The sequence below is a fragment of the Aricia agestis genome, chromosome 9, assembly GCF_905147365.1.
Source record: "Aricia agestis chromosome 9, ilAriAges1.1, whole genome shotgun sequence".
In the NCBI taxonomy this organism is placed as follows: Eukaryota; Metazoa; Arthropoda; class Insecta; order Lepidoptera; family Lycaenidae; genus Aricia; species Aricia agestis.
This window is the reverse complement of record NC_056414.1, coordinates 1,478,057-1,495,534: the sequence shown is the minus strand read 5'-3', so window position 1 is coordinate 1,495,534 and position 17,478 is coordinate 1,478,057. Positions and strand designations below refer to the sequence as shown.

Here is a 17,478-nt window from a genome sequence, read left to right as displayed (position 1 = left end):
CTTCTAGACTTCTAATATCTTTTTTTCTCTAATTGTAAGTACTCACATACGGTTTTGCTTGATCGAGCAATCACGTAGATAAAAATCACGGCTCGGGCTTTCGTCCACACATTCAGCATTGCTCGATACTTTTACTCCAGTTCGAAGGAAATTAGCTACGAATAATAAAAACTAGTGTCAAAAATTTGTCAAGCCGGCTCGATGCGAGCCATCGAGCTGTGAGTTTTGCGGTCCACACTCCACCACAGAATATATATTAGTAGTACCAAACTCCACTCCGGTCCACACGGTGGTTTTTGCTCGATTTCGAGTAAAACTATCGAGCAAAACCGTATGTGAGTACTTAGCATATGCGGTCGCCTAGACGCATTGCGTAATATTATTGACCTTTAAAGGTTGATATTGAACATCGCGCCGCAGACCTTCAATCCAATTGTCAAATAATCTCTTCAATAAAATTGAAGCGTGATATTGACAATAAAATTGCTTGTCTATGCGGCTGGTAAGCTTACCTTAATACCTTGCTTGTAATCTTTAGCTATCTCTATCAACTTCAATTATGTCTTCATCATCAGTAACAAATAACAATGGATACGTATATGGCATCACGTCATCTATATAATAGGCTCCATGATTGATCATTCTGTGGTCAATTAGTTGGCCATAAACTGTGGTTTTCACATTGCTTTCTCTAGAGAAATGCTCGTTTAGCGCTAATGCTGAATCGATCTAAATATGTCCACAGTAGGTTAATCTGACTGTCATCAGGCAAATCGCTTCATGACTCGTGATCTCCAGATAACCATGCATTAATAATGTCTTTATGTTTGTCCATGACTTTCAAATTCTAGAGTCGTTACACATCCATACATATAAAACTCAAAGGTGACTGACTGACATGGTGATCTATCAACATTCAACGCACAGCCACTGGACCGATCGGGCTGAAATTTGGCATGCAGGTAGATGATATGACGTAGGCATCCGCTAAGAAAGGATTTTGATCAATTCTACCTCCAAGGGGTTAAAATAGGGGATGAAAGTTTATATATGATAATACTTCTTAACGCGAGCGAAGCCGCGGGCAAAAGCTCGTTTAAACTAAAATACACATCAGTCAGCAGTGGGTCCACCACCAATATGGCAAATACATATAGCACCAATTTGGTTCAAAATTTAGGGTGGATTAAACATCTAAAATATGTCTCTTTATTCGTTAGTGTAGCAAAAACCGACACAAATGGCACAGTATTACAATTATGGAGTGTATGGGAGTATGGAAGTATGAATATACACCTAAATAGCTCATAAACATTAGTAAATTAGAGTGATAATTGAGCAATTAGAGCAATTTGGGCCAACGTGCTTATCACATGACGAGGTGCAAATTCTGTTTCGGAATGTTCATATTATATTATATTTATGCATGTTCTTACTTGGCTGTGGGTTGTATATTATATTGTATCACTTATGTTTTGAGAGTTTTCTTTATAATTATTTACGGGCTAATTTTAGTGCTTGATTCTTAATACTATAAAAATTAGGTAAGTTTGGGTTAAGTACTTTAAATAGTTATCATTATGTTCAAGGAATTTCATTGTTGTTGTTACTCACAAGGAGAATACAGCGCATAATTTTGGGTATGATAAGAATGCCATTAGATAAATATGCAATTAAGGCTAGAGGTAAAACAGACAATTCGTTTAACACGCGCGACGGACGTATCGATATTTAAAAAATGAAACGATAAAATAAAAATAAAACACATTAAATAGAAATGAAATAAATAAAAAATGCAACAAAAAGCTCCATACAAATAATTTGAATAAAGACTGGACTGGAAGAATAAAGAATGGACCGTTCAGAAATAAGCAAATAAGGGACGCCTCATAATTACCAATTTGAATGAAGAACACATGAATCGTTCAGGAATTACAACAACAGCGGACGTACAATGTAAATTGCGGCGCGTCCGGTAAATTTGAAATCGTTGTTTAGTACACATCGCGGTGGTGTTGTGTGCAGTTTGTGCATTGTGATGGGTGTTCTGTGATGTTCTGTGATAATGATATGCGAGGCTGTCAAGCACAAGGTGTGCGAGAAGGTGACTAACTGCAAGGGGTTGGCTCTGGTGCGGTCCTACATAGATTCGTTGGTAATTTTTTTTCTTATTTTTTTTCTTGTTATGACCTATCCGTACGCTTTATTTTTGTTTTGGTACAAAGTAAAGAAATTGGTCAACGGTAGTGCAAAATATTTACTGCAGTCTAAATTGTAAAAAGTTTTTGAACTAGTGAACAAAAAGTTGTTGTCAACATAATATTGTAATACTTACTTAATTGAGAATCTCACAAAAATTTGGCGAAAGGTAAATGGAAACTACGGCGGGGCTAAAATGGTCGCTTTGGAGAATCATATAATGAATCATAATATTATGATGCGCAAAATGCAAGTCTGCTTGCAAGTTGCAATTCATTAATTCGTACTAATTTGACATTTGTCAGTTTGACAGTTTTGACAATTCATTTGCTAAATTGATTGAGAGCTATTGCTATGTGACCATTTTAGCCCCGCAGATCAATTAAAAATATACCTAGATACATAAGTTGAGACTCAGATATACTCAGTTAGACTGCCAAAATATATACCTAAGGACTAGTAATTCGACAATTCTTTTACAATTCACGTAGGTAGGCTAAGAGTTTAGACCACACGGTAAATGTTGCCCAACTACAGGATTAAAACAATTTAACTAAAATGTCCCAAAAACCGTCAAAACATATCCAAATGTGGCTTATAATAACGAGAGGATTAGAAACAAACTAATGAAGGATACCCAATTAAGGCCAACCATAATGTATGTATCTCATTTTGAAATATTAATGAGAGGCACGCAATAGAAACTGCTAAAAGAGGAACTGGGCTAATTAGTAGTTATAGCTAGTATGTACAACTTACATCTATTACTGTTGTTGATTTCTGAAACATATTATCCTTATACACTGCGACTCTTGCGTCCCAATAGGCACTCTTAACTAGTACCTAAATGCGTCATCGGCTAATGAAAGAACGCCCATCCCTAAAAGGAGATCACTGAACTGTTTATAGATTCCTACTCCCTGGAGAGCTCGGCACCTAGTGTGTTTATAGATGTGAAATCTCAAGAGCCACGGAATCCAAAAGACCATGACAAAGAAATATTCCGTGTATGCGCTCAAAATAAATTCCATAAACTCAAACTAATTTTTTTAAATTCAGAATAAATTCTTTCAAATATTGTCTGAACGTCGGGACTATACTGGTGCCTACCACCGGTTCGGGAACTAACCCGGCGAGAAGAACCGTCATAACCATTAATTCTCGTCAGACGTAGTATACATACCATCGGAGATTGCTAATCTCTAGTAGCAAAATAAATCCCAAACCAATATCCATGTTAATTTCCTGTGATTTCGAATCTTGGAACAAAGCGATTAAGCCTTAATGTTGTATGTAATTACTGGTGATCAGCTCTCTACGTCAGTCAACGCCTTCACGCACGATCTAGACACGCGAGCGAAGCGCTAAACAATTACTTATAATTACAGTACGCTACAGCTCATTTCTTACAGCCCCTCGACAATCAACCTTTTTATTCGCCAACAAACCATGTATGACGAGACGTGGTCTACTCAATACCAGTAACACGGAGAAGTTCTGCATCTAAATGCTAGGGAACACGTGCGTTCTGCTGCAAAACTAAGCACCTCATTCTAAGCAAGCTATGGAAGCTGGTATTAACAATCAAGTTAATTGTTTTATGCAACGACCATCCAAGCAAGCAAATCCTTCTTTATTAATCTTAATTTCTCGATCTAAGTAAACTATGGAAGCAGGTGGCATTTGGTAAGTTTATTTCTGCACGTTTTTTGCATCGGCAAATGGCAATTTGCCTTTTCAGTAGTTTTGAAGCCTATCCAAGCAAGTAAATCTTTCTTTATATATGCACTTCCATACTTAGGCATTCCACTAGGACAATAGATGGGGGATAAGCATTTTCCAATAGTGATTGGTATTCCGTCGTGGTCAGTTCCACGTACCTGCGTGATCACCGCCCACAGTCCTTCGTGGAACGTCGGTCACTCACCTCTGAATGCTAAGTGCCAATCCTTCTTCATTTAAGTAATAACTGGTTTAAAATGTTTAAAATTCAGGTCCTTGCAACAACAAAATACTGCATGGTTGAAATAATATCCGTAGCCCATTTGATGATGTCATTCTCATTCTCAGCCGATTCTCCAGAATTTTTGGGTGCTTTTTTCAATTATTAAAGATGGACAACAGAAAGCGATGTATTACATAGATAAATAATAAACAAAAGCGAGCAATATAAACAAAAATCGAACAACGTATGAAAGTGGGAAAGTTAAGGAAATTAAAGATGAAAGAAATATCATGAATATTTTAGTCAGAGAAAGAGGATTGATCGAATTCAAACGGATGAGAGGTTAAAGACTACACGTGTCAGTCCAATATGGCGAGTGAAACTTGGCGCAAAAACTAGTATTGAGATGGCGCTTGACATACATGGCCCCGGATCTCCGCTCTTCCGCCTGTGTTGTCATGCGTCCCTGGTACTTTTATACGTCGATCACAAAAAAGTGGCACAAAAATTTGTATGCGGCACAGTCTCGAGGAATCTAGGCTAATCCGGATTTTAGTGAAGTAGGCTCAGAATTCTGATAAGACAAAAAAGGCATAAATAATGTTCTGTTAATTTAAATATTCTTGAAACATTAATTATTTCAAGACATAGCGAGATGTTGACTGTTGTTCATCGGGATTGTTGGCAAAAGTCAAAATTAAACGAGGAATAAAAGGAATAAAACGAGGAATAATAGCAGGTGCAGGCATAAGGAGAAGAGCATAATATTATCTTAGGCCGCGCCGGTTGTCTACTCTACCTCCATCTATACTTTTCGATCAGGTCACGTGCAGTGATGTAAGTTTAACATTTATACCCGTCCCAAAAATGCCGCTAAAGAACACCTAAAAAGCTGGTCAGACGAGCGTATAGTTACTATGGTGTAGCCTACAGCACATGATTGGATGATGATTCAAATTTTCTGAAGCCCCATCATGCCGTCCTATTACATCTCCCAATATTTAATAGGTTACGGGAACCACTTTCTCTATTACGTGCCTGCAGCAATCCCACAATCCATTATACAATCCTATACGTTTATGGTATATTGTCTATGGCGTTACGGCACGCCTTCTCACAGCTTTCTACTTAACAAAAAATGTCATTTAATTCTAATTACCAGCAAGCGGTTTGATAATACCCCGTTTGTCTGACGAATTCCTATTGCTTCCAACGGGCCTATTGTGCGTTTTTGTGTTGTATTTTTAGCTCCCACTTTTAGACGAGTTACGTAGAAACGGAAATGATGGATCGGAAGTTCTATATTTGAATTTGGATGCTAACTAAAATAACGTCATGTGACTTTACAGTTTACGGCAGTCAATGAACAGTAATTCTTCACAAGTGGTTCATAGTTCATACACATATCATTTAAAAAATCCAGACTTCCATACTATAATATTATAAATGCGAAAGTGTGTCTGTCTGTCTGACTGTCTGTTACCTCTTCACGATCAAACCACTGAACCGATTTTGCTGAAATTTGGCAAGTAGATACTTTGAGTCCCGGAAAAGGACATAGGATACTTTTGTCTTTGAAAAATGTACGGTTCACGCGCGATAAACGAGTTTTGGCGCAACGGAGTTGCGGGCATCATCTAGTACTAAAATAAAAGCAGATTAAACTAGAAATTAGAATGTAGTTAACAGAGTATTTCAAACATGTTGTCATTTCGTCGTATCGTTGAAAAAACCGGTATTTTATGTAGTCAGAGAGTAATGTAGAGTGTAAAGTGTAAACATTAATATTATTCCGTCTTTTTTTTTCAGAATTCAAGTGGCAGCGAGCCCCGGTCGCGTAGCGCGACCCCCGACTCCTTGGACTCGTTGCCGAGCGGCGGCTCCGGCAGCCCGCCCACAGAATGGGCAGACTCCGCCACGCCACCGGACTTTGTGTAAGTATGCTGAGGCTTTTGGCATAATCACTTTATTAGTAAGCCTTATGTTGCGTTTGATCATTATGAAAAACTACACGAGATGCACCACCACTGACGTCCGCGCGCAAGCTTCCAGGAATCGGGAGCTAAGGAGTTGGTGTTTGGCAACATTTTTTGTGGTACTTAAAACTTGCGCGAGTAGTATAAAGACTTCCACCGAAGTTGCGAGGAATGTGTTTTTAAGATGCAATAAATCACTACGCTGAGAAAGATCTGGCAAATGTAGCGATTATATTGGTTTTCAAAGACACATTCCCCACAACGCAGCTCCAGTGGAAAGCAACACCGAAGACACAGGCATCATAGACAATAAATCCAACATGGCGTCTCTTCACAGCGACAGCTATCCGGTGCACGCGCCGCTGGCCCGCACGCCGTCCGCGCCGGCGCCGCGCCGCGCCCGCTTGTCCCCGCCCGCGCACTCCCCGCCCGCGCCGCACTCGCCCGCGCGCGCCGTGCACGAGCTGTTCAAACCGAACGACCTGCACTGGGCTGATATTGCTACTAACACTGGTGAGTCAACATAAAGTAGTTTGAATAGTCTTCCAAGTTCCACAGTAAGGGATTTGGAGAGACTGAAGCGGACTAACTGCTACAAAAAATCTAGTCGTTGCTACATTTGTAAGGATAGTAGGTCAAATCTAACTTGGAGGCCGAGCGCAGGAGAGAACGGGAGGCGCTCGACCCTTTGAGATGACCGAGGAGAAGACGTACGCGACCTAGGCCGCGGCGACTTACATTAGCCGGGTACTCGGGGCGGTGGGGAGTTGGGGACACCGCCGCCCATTGCACTGAGTCCTAGAGAAAGAGCCGTGATGCGCTAGGCGTTCCTGCGCATCGCGGCCCCCCGAGTAGCGGGGTGGTGTCGGGTCTGCAAAATGTAGATGATCGCTGGTTGAGTTGCGGTAGGTTCTATCGAACCCGCAACTCTGCCTCAAGCGATGAGTGGAGCACCATGGGGTTTTAGTGGGTAGACTACGCAGGAGTCCCACATACCCCGGCCGATAGGTCTAATCTAACTTACAGTATGAGCAGGAGCAACGTAACATATCACAAATCATGTTAGTTGTAAATTGTAATGATATTTAAACATACATTGGCAGTTTAATTAAGACTTCAAAGATTTCCTAATATCTTCTTACCTATAATTTACACATGTTCGTTACAGAGGGCATCGAGCTACTCGGCTACCAGCGGTACGGCACGGTGCAGGGCCCGCGCATCGGCCGCGAGCGCATCAACGGCTCCATACTACAGGACAACGACCCATTTGCGTAAGTTTTATCTCCTTAGTCCTTACACCTACTGCTTGCCTGGTAGAACAATTTAATAGGCCTTTGGACCATGATGGACGTCACAATTAGTCACAATATCATTCCCAGTTATTATCATGATTTATCAACTGAAGAAATGATCCAGCAGTTTGTAATGTTGTCTCGTATTATTTTCTATGAGTGGTCTTCCTTTAAACATAACTCCGTTGACTTTCTGACTACCTTGTGTTAAATGGCACCTTTCTCTCAATATTCCAGGAACCACGCCCCGGTGTCGCGCACGAAGAGCGCGGCGTCGACACAGCAGCCGCTCAGCTTCGAGCACAAGTTCAACCTCGACCGCCAGATGCTGGACCAAGAGGAAGTTAGTATTCATTTCATTTCTTTATTATTCTTGAAGGAAAACCACCTTTTTTTTCAAATTTTCAAATTTAGTTATATTGAGTCTATGTGGGTAAACCCAGATTGTTTTATTCCGGCATCAAGACGCTTCAACTCAACCGCTGTTAGAAGGAACACGACATACTTCTGAAAATTCCTAGGTACAGCTCTATGAAAATTTCATTTAAGGAAATAGGCACAGACTTATAGACTGCTCTACTATTTCAGGGGTGGCCAGAGGAGAACAGCACGGTGGATATCGAGACGCTGAACGAGTCTCAACTGAAGAAACTCCAGCCTTTACTTTGGCTCGAGCTCACGGCGCTCTTCGACCGCTACTCTCTGCCCTTCCACAAGAGGAAACCAGCCAAGAAGAAACGGAAAGAAGGTACTGATTCAACTACTTCTTTCTAAAACAATAATTAATCTTGCGATTAGAGTTAAAGAACGTCTGTGTAACAAAGCATACTATAAAGTTACTGATTTCATGAATGAGAGAGCTGTTTCTGTATAATATTGTACATTTGTTGAGTTTGAGTACAATTTACGAATACAACAGTTTATACAAGATACGTCTGGATTCTGGTATCATGGTTCCACACTACAACGACTCTTTAACGGCAAAACTTCTAGGAAGCTCTCTTGTCTCTTGCGTCAATGCAATATACCTAAGTCTACGGTTTATGTTCAGTGCCTAATACCATAATCTCTTTTTCAGAGGGAGGTGTCTTCGGCGTATCCCTCGAGGCTCTAGTCCGCAAGGACGCGTTACTGTACGAGGAGACGTGGAGCTCCGTGCCGCTGGTGCTGCGCGCGCTGGCCGCGGCGCTGCGGGACCGCGCGCAGCACGAGGGCCTGCTGCGCGTGCCCGGCAACAAGCACAAGGTAAAGACATTGGATGGTCCGGGATATCTAAGACTAGCCGCAAGTTGCAGTCGGGACCGACTGTTCTAGAGCGGTCGCGTACACGACTGCAACACGACCGCATCGTGCAACCATACCTTTGTTGTTTGACCGTACGACGAAACTCGACCGCAGAGTGACTGCTACGACCGCTCAAGAACTGCTCGAGCGCCCGAGCGATCCGTATATTGCGGGTATAAATTTAGTATGGAAACTGCAGATCATCGTACGGCAAGTGGCAACCGCATTTCGCAGTCGATCTCGACTCCAAGATGCGGTCCGTCTATGGCCGGGCTTTTCGTTGTTACTTATTGATGTCGATGTTAGCAACAGGAGTAAAAGTTTAGGAATGTGTATTTGGCACTCTGGCCTGTTAAAAATAATATATTTAATGTCGGCCACTTGGGAGAAACCTCGAAATTACCCTAATCTATTCTCTTTCAGGTGGAAGCACTGTGCCAGCTGGTGGAACGGTCGTGGTACAGCTCGCGGGGCACAGTGGAGGCGGCGCTGGCGCGGGCGAGCGCGCACGACCTGGCCGCCGTGTTCAAGCGTCTGCTGCGAGCGCTGCCCCAGCCCCCGCTCACTATAGAGCTGATGAGGCTGTTCTATCATACGTATGGTACGTGTTTGTACCATCGAGGTTGTTCCTAAGCAGTTGACAGACCAACGTTTTTGTCGGATTATGTCAATTCACTGTTAATTGTGATCTGTCGGCTGGGTTTGCCACAAGACCACCAAATTACGTAGGTCCGCCATCTGCCTATGAATCAACTTTTCTGATAGTACATTTTAAATACCTAACTCTAAAAGTCGTGGTGTATGGGTGAAGTTTTCCAAAAAAGGCCAACAAACTTACAAAACTGCTGATTTGACTAAACGGAGTTCATATTATTCTTGTATTAAAAATGAGACATCAAAATCATCAATCTTCTTCGACTTCAATTCCAACGACTCCCTTAACTCTCTCCTAACCTTCCATTTTTAACAAAACTGAATATTTCAGCACTATCCGGCGCGACACAAGGACGCGCTCTGAATCTACTCGTGCTACTACTGCCAGCGGAGCAGCGCGCCACGTTGCGCGAGCTACTACGTCTGGTGCGCGAGATCGTAGCGCTCAGCGACACCAACAAGATGAGCGAGCACAACGTCGCCATGATCATCGCGCCCACGCTCTTCCCGCCAAGGTATGAAATTTGTTGGTCCTCCGAGCCAGATGAACGCAAGACCACAACATAGTATTAAACCAGTAGCGGCCTTGCCCATTGCGAGACCCGGGCGGAAGATCTTTGCGAGGCCCCGGGCGATTGCCCTGTTCGCCACCCCCAAGGTCCGCCACTGCGTATAACCATTAACTATGCAAAAGTCACTCTAGCCGAAAGCAAAGTCATGTACTTAGAGTGGCATCGCTGGCACGTAATAAAATTGTATCAGAGGTATTGCCTATTAGAATTTTGAACTATCACTCAATTCTGCAGCGGAAAGAGGTATTGCGTCTCATAGTCCGGTTTCTTTAGCCTCTAATCTTCCAGGTAAAACTTAAAAGGAAGCTGATACTCTTTATATCTATGCCAAATTTCACGAAATCGATCTCTTAGTTTCACAACCTATTTAGCGCAAGCAAATCTTTATTGTACTAGTTCCTATTCGAAGTCTAACCGTAATCAATGTTCCAGCCTACTCATCAAGCAGACGGACAGTCTGGAGACGCAGCTGGCGACGGCGGCGAACAGCTGTCACGTGACTGAGGCACTGATGAGATGGTGCGACCAGCTGTGGGTCGTCCCCGCCTCCATCCTCGCAGCCTCCCAGCGGAAACCACCCCCGCACAGACGGAACCATCACACTTGAATCACTGAGATGTCAACTAGGTGTCAATGTGAACAGGAACAGCTAATGAACATTCTGTGTTAATGTGAATAGGAAACGCCCTGTGTAATTAGGAATAAAGGTGTTTCTGGTCTGCGCGAACAATATGTGCGGAATCCTGGCTGGGCCGATCGGCGCCACGGTGCTAAGTATTATTAAGTTTCAGTCAACGTGCGCTGTGCTAATAATATATTATTCTGTGTATTTATTCCATGTACTCCTGTATTATTTTATATTTAGTGTGTTTTAGTGAAAGTTATGCCAAAAATACAATCTTAAGTAATTCCATTTGGAGGCTGAGCTAGAGATATTTAAGTGAATTTCTTCCGCTGCTTGTTTGGGTGCCATTTGCATGGTCTTGTGAAGTTACCGTTCAGCAGAAAAATGGTTGTTGTTGTGATGCCTGTGGCGGCAGCCCTAGGGTGATAGAGTGAAACCGAAATACTGATGTCAGAAAGAGATGCCTGCTTGATTTTTGCTGCTAGAGCACTATTGGACCGAAAATCCGGCTTGAAGGACCAAAAAATTACGCTCATGGTAATAATAAATAACCCTAGTAGGGTTGCCGCCGATACTAATTTTATTCAATTCATATTTAATGTAAATAATATAATACTGTATATTTTACCGATGGACTAGGCAAGTAAAGACTGACTTGTGTATTCTATAATTATATAATATTATCTTTCTTAGTGTATAAACTTTTATAATAATAAATAAAAGTATGTTATATGAAAATTGTGTAACTTTATTTTCTAGTATTATCTCATCGCTTTACACTTAAGAACTTTTAAAGTTTACAAAAATGGCAAAACTTTAGTTGATATACCTTTTTCACAACACAAGCTTACAATGTCCAGCATTTTCCTCTGCAGATCAAACGATTTATAAAACTAATACTTGAAATTCTTGATCAAATACACTGCCTCGTTGTCAGCGCCACACAGAATTCTTCCTTTATCACAGTGCAGAGTATTGATTGCTTTATGTAAAATAGGCATCAAAGCATTAACATTCATTGTATTCTTGTCTTCCAATGGCATAAACTCATCCACACCCTTCTTTGTCAAGTTCTCCATGTTCCATTCCCAAACTTCCCCTGAAACAGAACTGGAGAGCATTTTGTTTGGATTCTCTGGATGGAATTCCATTTCGGTGACACCGGCTGCGTGTGCGTTTAATAAGGACGTTGGAAACTGGTTCATGCGGAGATCCCAAAGTGCGATAGCACCGGACTCACTGCCAGCGAGAATAATATGAGGCTGAGTGGGATGGCGGATTATACAGTTTGCTGCTAAATCATCTCCGGAAAGAAGAAAGGAAGCTGCTGGCTTGTCGTTGGATGACCTAATGTCCCAGATTTTCATATGACCTCTTAGATTTCCTGTTATTATCTGAAAAAGTAAGTATGAATATTATAAAAACAATCTTAAGTAATTTCATCTATTCTTGCTTAGCAAAATATTTTTAAATGGGACTTTAGTTAAGTTACAGATATTTTATTTGTACTAGACTTTACAGACAAGAATTTATTTAAAAACTCATGATTTAGAAACTGAATTCTGTAGTGAACCTTAATAACTTCACTAATGGGTTTCAACCAGAAACAATTTTCTTAAAGGCATTTTCTTAGGTACAATCATTAGTTTAATTCATCAAGATTCAAGCCCCATACGCTCACCGGTCAACGAGACACAATAGAATATCTATTGTGTCTCATTTTCCCACGATCGACGGGTTAAGAACCTCTGATATTATATCCAAAAGTAATAGAAAATAAATTTATGAACTAAAAAGAATACATTCAATTTAAAACAAACCTCATTGAGCTTTAAAAAGCAGATGGAATGTAAGGAACAGCTGTCAGCCTCTTTGATGGTGCGAGACACCTCTCCTCTCCTAGTACTGTAAATGTTGATCTGTCCATCTTCTCCGATACTTGCTAATTCTCCTTCCATTGTGTCTAGAGATGTACATGAACACACTTCTTCCCTTTAAAATTAAATCTTAAATTGATCATCATTTTTAAAAATAATGATGTCATATTGTTTAACCTTCAACACCATTTTTTAAAGCGATAACAAGAGGAACTTACCCAAAATTATGTATTTTCTTCCAACAATTTATTTCTCGGAGTGGAATTTGCCTGTCGTAGGCACTAACATTGATAATTTTAACATCTCCATTAGATATTGACACTGCTATGTTGGTTTTGTCCAAAAACCTGATCTGGGTAACATCTCCTTCAACCTTGTATGCAGACAATTCTCGTGGATATTCAGCTTCATCGTCTTCATTTTGGCTTTCGAGAGTCCACACTTTGATTGAGTTGACATCGTCGTCCCAACTTCCAGTGAAAAAATGTTTTGTTTCAACGTAATCCTCGGGTATCCAACGAACTTTGTTTATTTTTTGCGAAACAAAAGTTCCTTGTACGTCTAACGGCATTTTCGTAAGATTCTTGCTGTTAAGCGAAAACTGTTCGCTTAGTATTTTAATTATTTAACTTAAATTTATTTTGATTCTTATAATAAGTTTCAATAATAATTCATATTATGTACCTACTTACTAGAAACAATACATTTAAAATTTCAGGTTATAATCCTCTGTTTACGTTATAATGGTTATAATCACAGATTACTAGTAGGTAATTAGGTATTTAAGGTTATAATGGTTATATTGTTTTTTTTTTGTCAAAAACTCCAAAAAAGCAAAAGCTGTCAACCACAGAGCACACACATCCACACTCTCCGTGAGTAAAAAGGCCCATTCACGGCAGGAGTCAGGACTGCACGGCAGTCCTGCAGTGAATGGGCCTCACTGATTGCTTCACAGTTCACACTCGGTGTTTCCGCCGGCAACACCGACTGCCGTGCAGTCCTGCCGTGAATGGGCCCTTTAATTTGTATTCTGTGTCCACAGTGGACTCCACACTCCACAGATGACAGAGTACTTTATTATACACACAGTCTTGTGGGTCAAGTGTGCGCATATAAACTTTGATGCTTTAAAAAACTTAAATATTATTAGTCTGTTTATTTGTGACCAACTTAAACACAACAATTGTATTTTTCAGTGGCTACTGGCTTATATTTTAAGAAACTTTAGAAAACAATAACCTTTCTATTTGCGCATTTTTACCCCAGTATCGGGATATGTGTGCGCAGCACTTTCATGGGTAAGTGTACGCAACAACAAAATATATATATTTTAGAACATAAAGAATATTCTTTTATAATTTTTATTTGTAACTACTCATAGTTGCTTAAAGTAATCAACAAAATCATCTTAAATCAAAATATTATGAGAAAAATTTTCACTTAGAAATATTTTGTTACTTCGCCATGCATGTAGGTACATAATACAGAAAAAAAGTCGTGTGCGGAGCTGGTGGACTGTTTTTGCCACCAGAATCCACAAAAACTTCATTCAATCCAATCTTCAGTCGGTGGTTCAGAATAATGTTCGCCACATATAAGGGACAAGGCTTCTGCGCACACTTAACCCAAAGCATAGGAACAGGGTTAAGTATACGAATATCGTTAATTTCTGAATCGTCATAATATCCTAAACACTGGCAAATAACAAACTTGATATTATGTTGCACTCGATAGCAAAATATAGCTAATTTAGAAAAAAATACATGACTTCAAAAGATTACGCATTAAAAATTACAAAATATCGTAAATATTTGAGCAAAAATCTTCATTTATCTGTCCAAAATGGCGTGCGCGCAGCCGTTGGGACACGAGCGCTTCGTAGGGCGTCCTGTGGGTTATTGAAGAGGGGGGTTGCCGTTTCTTAGCGTCGTATATTTTTCGAGATATTTACAATGCGCACACTTACACTATACAGCCTTTTTTCATTTTTGGTGTCCAATTTTAATTAAAAAAAATTGCATTGACAGACATGACTCATGAGACATTTGACAGATATCAGATTTGTCATTTGATTTTGACAGTGACAAAGTGAAAAAGAAAAGTTTTGTCTGTTTTGCGAAAATCAAGCGAAAATAAAAATAACTTTTTTTGCCATACTCATAATTTTAGTACAAGAAAATTTTATGTATAATAAATGAATAATGTATCATATTACCAATTTTTCTTTTAACAAAGTCGGCTTCCTTTGGCTCTCATAAATATATTTTGATAAGATTCCGACTGATAAGATTCAAAACACTTGAACACCTGTCTGCACCCTCATAAGGAAAATACAAGTTTGTCACAATATTAAATAGTAATTCAATATGGTTAGAGAAGGAGTTCTTGGGCCGGCGGAGTCTGGCGAGTTTATTTCTAACCGAGCTAATTCTGTGAAAATTCATGATGAGGGCTTAGAGAAACTCTGTGATGAGGTATGTGTTATTATGGCAGCAATGTTAAAAAAAGATTTTGAGCCAAATACCTCATTTAGTCAGCTTATTCCAGATGCTGCTATCAATGAAAGAGTCTGGCTTACAAATTCCTGAGACTGGCGCGAGTTCCATCCATCCAAACAAGGATCACTCTAGGGCAGTAGACTGGATCTTCGTGATTGATGCTCTCAACTTCTGCTTCTGGTCTAAAAGTAAAGATAATCAATGGACTGTTAATGGTTTCACTGGATATTATGCTTTGGAAGCTGCTCTGCATAGGGCCATAGAGGTATGTAGATTGTGTAAAGTGAATTTCTTCATTTACTTATTGCTAAAATTGTGTTATTACAATTTAATATGAAGTGTTATTGATTTCTTAAATACCTTTTTCTTTTTTTTAGTACTTAACTTTTTAATGAATAAGTCATTTATGTTTCAGGAAGGCATTGATATAACAAATCCAGAATACTACTCTAAAATATCAGAGAATGACGCTATAAAGATATTTAGAGGAGACACGATAGCTACAATCCCACTTCTAGACAAAAGAATATCAGTATTACATGAAGTTGGCAGCATACTGCTGGAGAAATTACAGGGTACATTTGTAACATGCATAAAAAAGGCACATAACTCAGCTGAAAAATTAATGGAAATGGTTGTCCATCTTTTCCCATGCTTCAGAGACGAAGCAGTATACCATGGACAGAAAGTTTCCTTCTACAAGAGAGCTCAGATTCTCGTAGCAGACTTATGGAACTTCTTTGGAGGGAATGATTGGGGTGAATTCTATGATATGGATGAGATAACAATGTTTGCTGACTACAGAGTTCCACAAGTGTTGGTGTATTTTGGTGCTATGTCCTACAGTGATGCATTAATGGACAAACTGAAGAGTGGTAAGTGTTATCTATATATTTAAAACTCAAAGGTGACTGACTGACATGGTGATCTATCAATGCGCAGCTCAAGCCACTGGACGGATCGGGCTGAAATTTTGCATGCAGGTAGATGTTATGATGAAGGCATCCACTAAGAAAGGATATTGACAAGGGGTTAAAATAGTGGATGAAAGTTTGTATATAATAATACTTCTTAACGTGAGCAAAGCTGCGGGCAAAAGCTCGTTTTTTATAAAGAAGTGCAACGGCTGTGTGCATATTATGATGAGTCAGAGGCATGACTAATTGTGTACACAATTTTTGCACTGTTTTATTTGTATTAGATGTCCTCTAGGTTTTAAAGGGCGGACATCATTATCTGTAAATTGGGTACATTTATTTGCTAAAACCTTAGTCTTAAAAATTACAACACTCTTTATAAAGATGTTGATAATTATCATTAAAAGTTGTTGTTAGCCAACCTTATGAGGTAAGCGTAAATGGGTACATGGATAACAAATTGATTCTTTACTTTCTTAAATTACAGACACACTATTAGAAAGTGGTTCTGAGGAAGAAGTTGAAATAAGAGGATGTTCAATTCACGCTGTGGAACTTCTGCGGAAGAAATTAAAAGAAAAATTAGAGGCTAGAGGACAAAAAATGGAGGTGCCTAATTCTAGCCTCATAGACTACTACCTCTGGTGCTACAGACGTAAACATGCTAAGGATATGGAGACAGTGCCTTACCATAAGACTTTAGGTATTTATTATTAAAGTATTTATATCTATTTATTATTTTATTAATCCATACCCAAATACATAATTTACATAATTATTATGATAACTGAAGTCCCATTTACACATTTTGAAATAAGTTTTCAAAGAATGAGACTGCTGTTAAAAAGTTTATCTTTGGCCAGGGAAATAAAAAACCGATTGGTGGTGTAATCATTTATTTTCTTTGTAATTGGAAAATAATATAATCATTGGGTACTGTGAAATCCAAATATAGAACCTATATACCTATAGTATTACTAGTACTATACCTTTATCACATTCCTACCTGCTCCTATATTGCACTTAAGTTCAAATCCAAAACCTAAATATATATCATATTAATATGCACACAACCTTAGAGAAGTACATCTAATAATCTACATAGCTATTTCTTTTCAACTTACATATTAAGATCTATATGTCTCTCTCTAATGATAATCACAAATATTATACTATAGGAATAAATGTATTGGTCCCTGGCTTGGCTGTGCCAATATTCTATGCATTTATATACAACTTTGGCATTATCTAAAACGAGGACACAATGGCACTAAATATTTACATTGTATTCTAAATATATCTAAGCAGTAGTGAAATAAATAATATGTTAGCGTATGTCGGCCAAAGTCCTTTACTTGTCAAAAAACCTTAAGTATAAAGAAAAATCTTCTGCGACAATGAATATGACGATATAAACTTAATAATAATATTTATGATAAGTCTTATTATCTTATTTATTTGATGATGTCCTTCTAAAGAACAGGGGATATTCCATTTTTAAATGTGATTTTTTATTTATAAACATGTTAATATCCTTAGGCCATGATGGTCTAGAATCAAAAATCCATCATTATTCAATGTACTATTGGAGAAGTTTATTCCTAGGCAGATGGCGGACCTAAGTAATTTGGTC

The 17,478-nt window shown here is 39.3% G+C and overlaps 3 protein-coding genes across 8 annotated transcripts in view; 2 read left to right on the top strand and 1 right to left on the bottom strand.

Annotated features, from left to right (window-relative positions):
• LOC121730160 (rho GTPase-activating protein conundrum) overlaps window positions 1–11,288 on the top strand; it is a 99,195-nt gene extending 87,907 nt beyond the window's left edge. For all 5 annotated transcript variants that reach the window (XM_042119071.1, XM_042119072.1, XM_042119074.1 and 2 more), the window contains 9 exons: window positions 5,954–6,078; window positions 6,458–6,633; window positions 7,289–7,394; window positions 7,653–7,758; window positions 8,004–8,163; window positions 8,494–8,660; window positions 9,123–9,300; window positions 9,685–9,868; window positions 10,358–11,288. In XM_042119071.1, coding sequence (XP_041975005.1) covers window positions 5,954–6,078; window positions 6,458–6,633; window positions 7,289–7,394; window positions 7,653–7,758; window positions 8,004–8,163; window positions 8,494–8,660; window positions 9,123–9,300; window positions 9,685–9,868; window positions 10,358–10,532 — 1,377 coding nt within the window. In that variant the 3' untranslated portion in view covers window positions 10,533–11,288. The remainder of the gene's footprint in view (window positions 1–5,953; window positions 6,079–6,457; window positions 6,634–7,288; window positions 7,395–7,652; window positions 7,759–8,003; window positions 8,164–8,493; window positions 8,661–9,122; window positions 9,301–9,684; window positions 9,869–10,357) is intronic.
• LOC121730161 (nucleoporin Nup43) lies at window positions 11,281–13,104 on the bottom strand. Of its 2 annotated transcripts, none has more exons than XM_042119078.1 (3): window positions 12,646–13,104; window positions 12,368–12,542; window positions 11,281–11,941 (listed from the first exon to the last, which is right to left on the bottom strand). In XM_042119078.1, the coding sequence occupies exons 1-3, from the start codon at window positions 12,996–12,998 to the stop codon at window positions 11,444–11,446; spliced, it is 1,026 nt and encodes a 341-aa protein (XP_041975012.1). In that variant the 5' UTR covers window positions 12,999–13,104; the 3' UTR covers window positions 11,281–11,443. The 2 variants fall into 2 exon arrangements, with proteins under 2 accessions (XP_041975012.1, XP_041975011.1); XM_042119077.1 differs by having other exon boundaries at window positions 11,281–11,944; window positions 12,371–12,542; window positions 12,646–13,103.
• A 1,438-nt stretch (window positions 13,105–14,542) lies between these two features.
• Window positions 14,543–16,570, top strand: LOC121730263 (queuosine salvage protein). Its single transcript, XM_042119240.1, has 4 exons — window positions 14,543–14,904; window positions 14,978–15,193; window positions 15,344–15,803; window positions 16,333–16,570. The coding sequence occupies exons 1-4, from the start codon at window positions 14,797–14,799 to the stop codon at window positions 16,560–16,562; spliced, it is 1,014 nt and encodes a 337-aa protein (XP_041975174.1). The 5' UTR covers window positions 14,543–14,796; the 3' UTR covers window positions 16,563–16,570.
• Window positions 16,571–17,478: the final 908 nt, after the last annotated feature.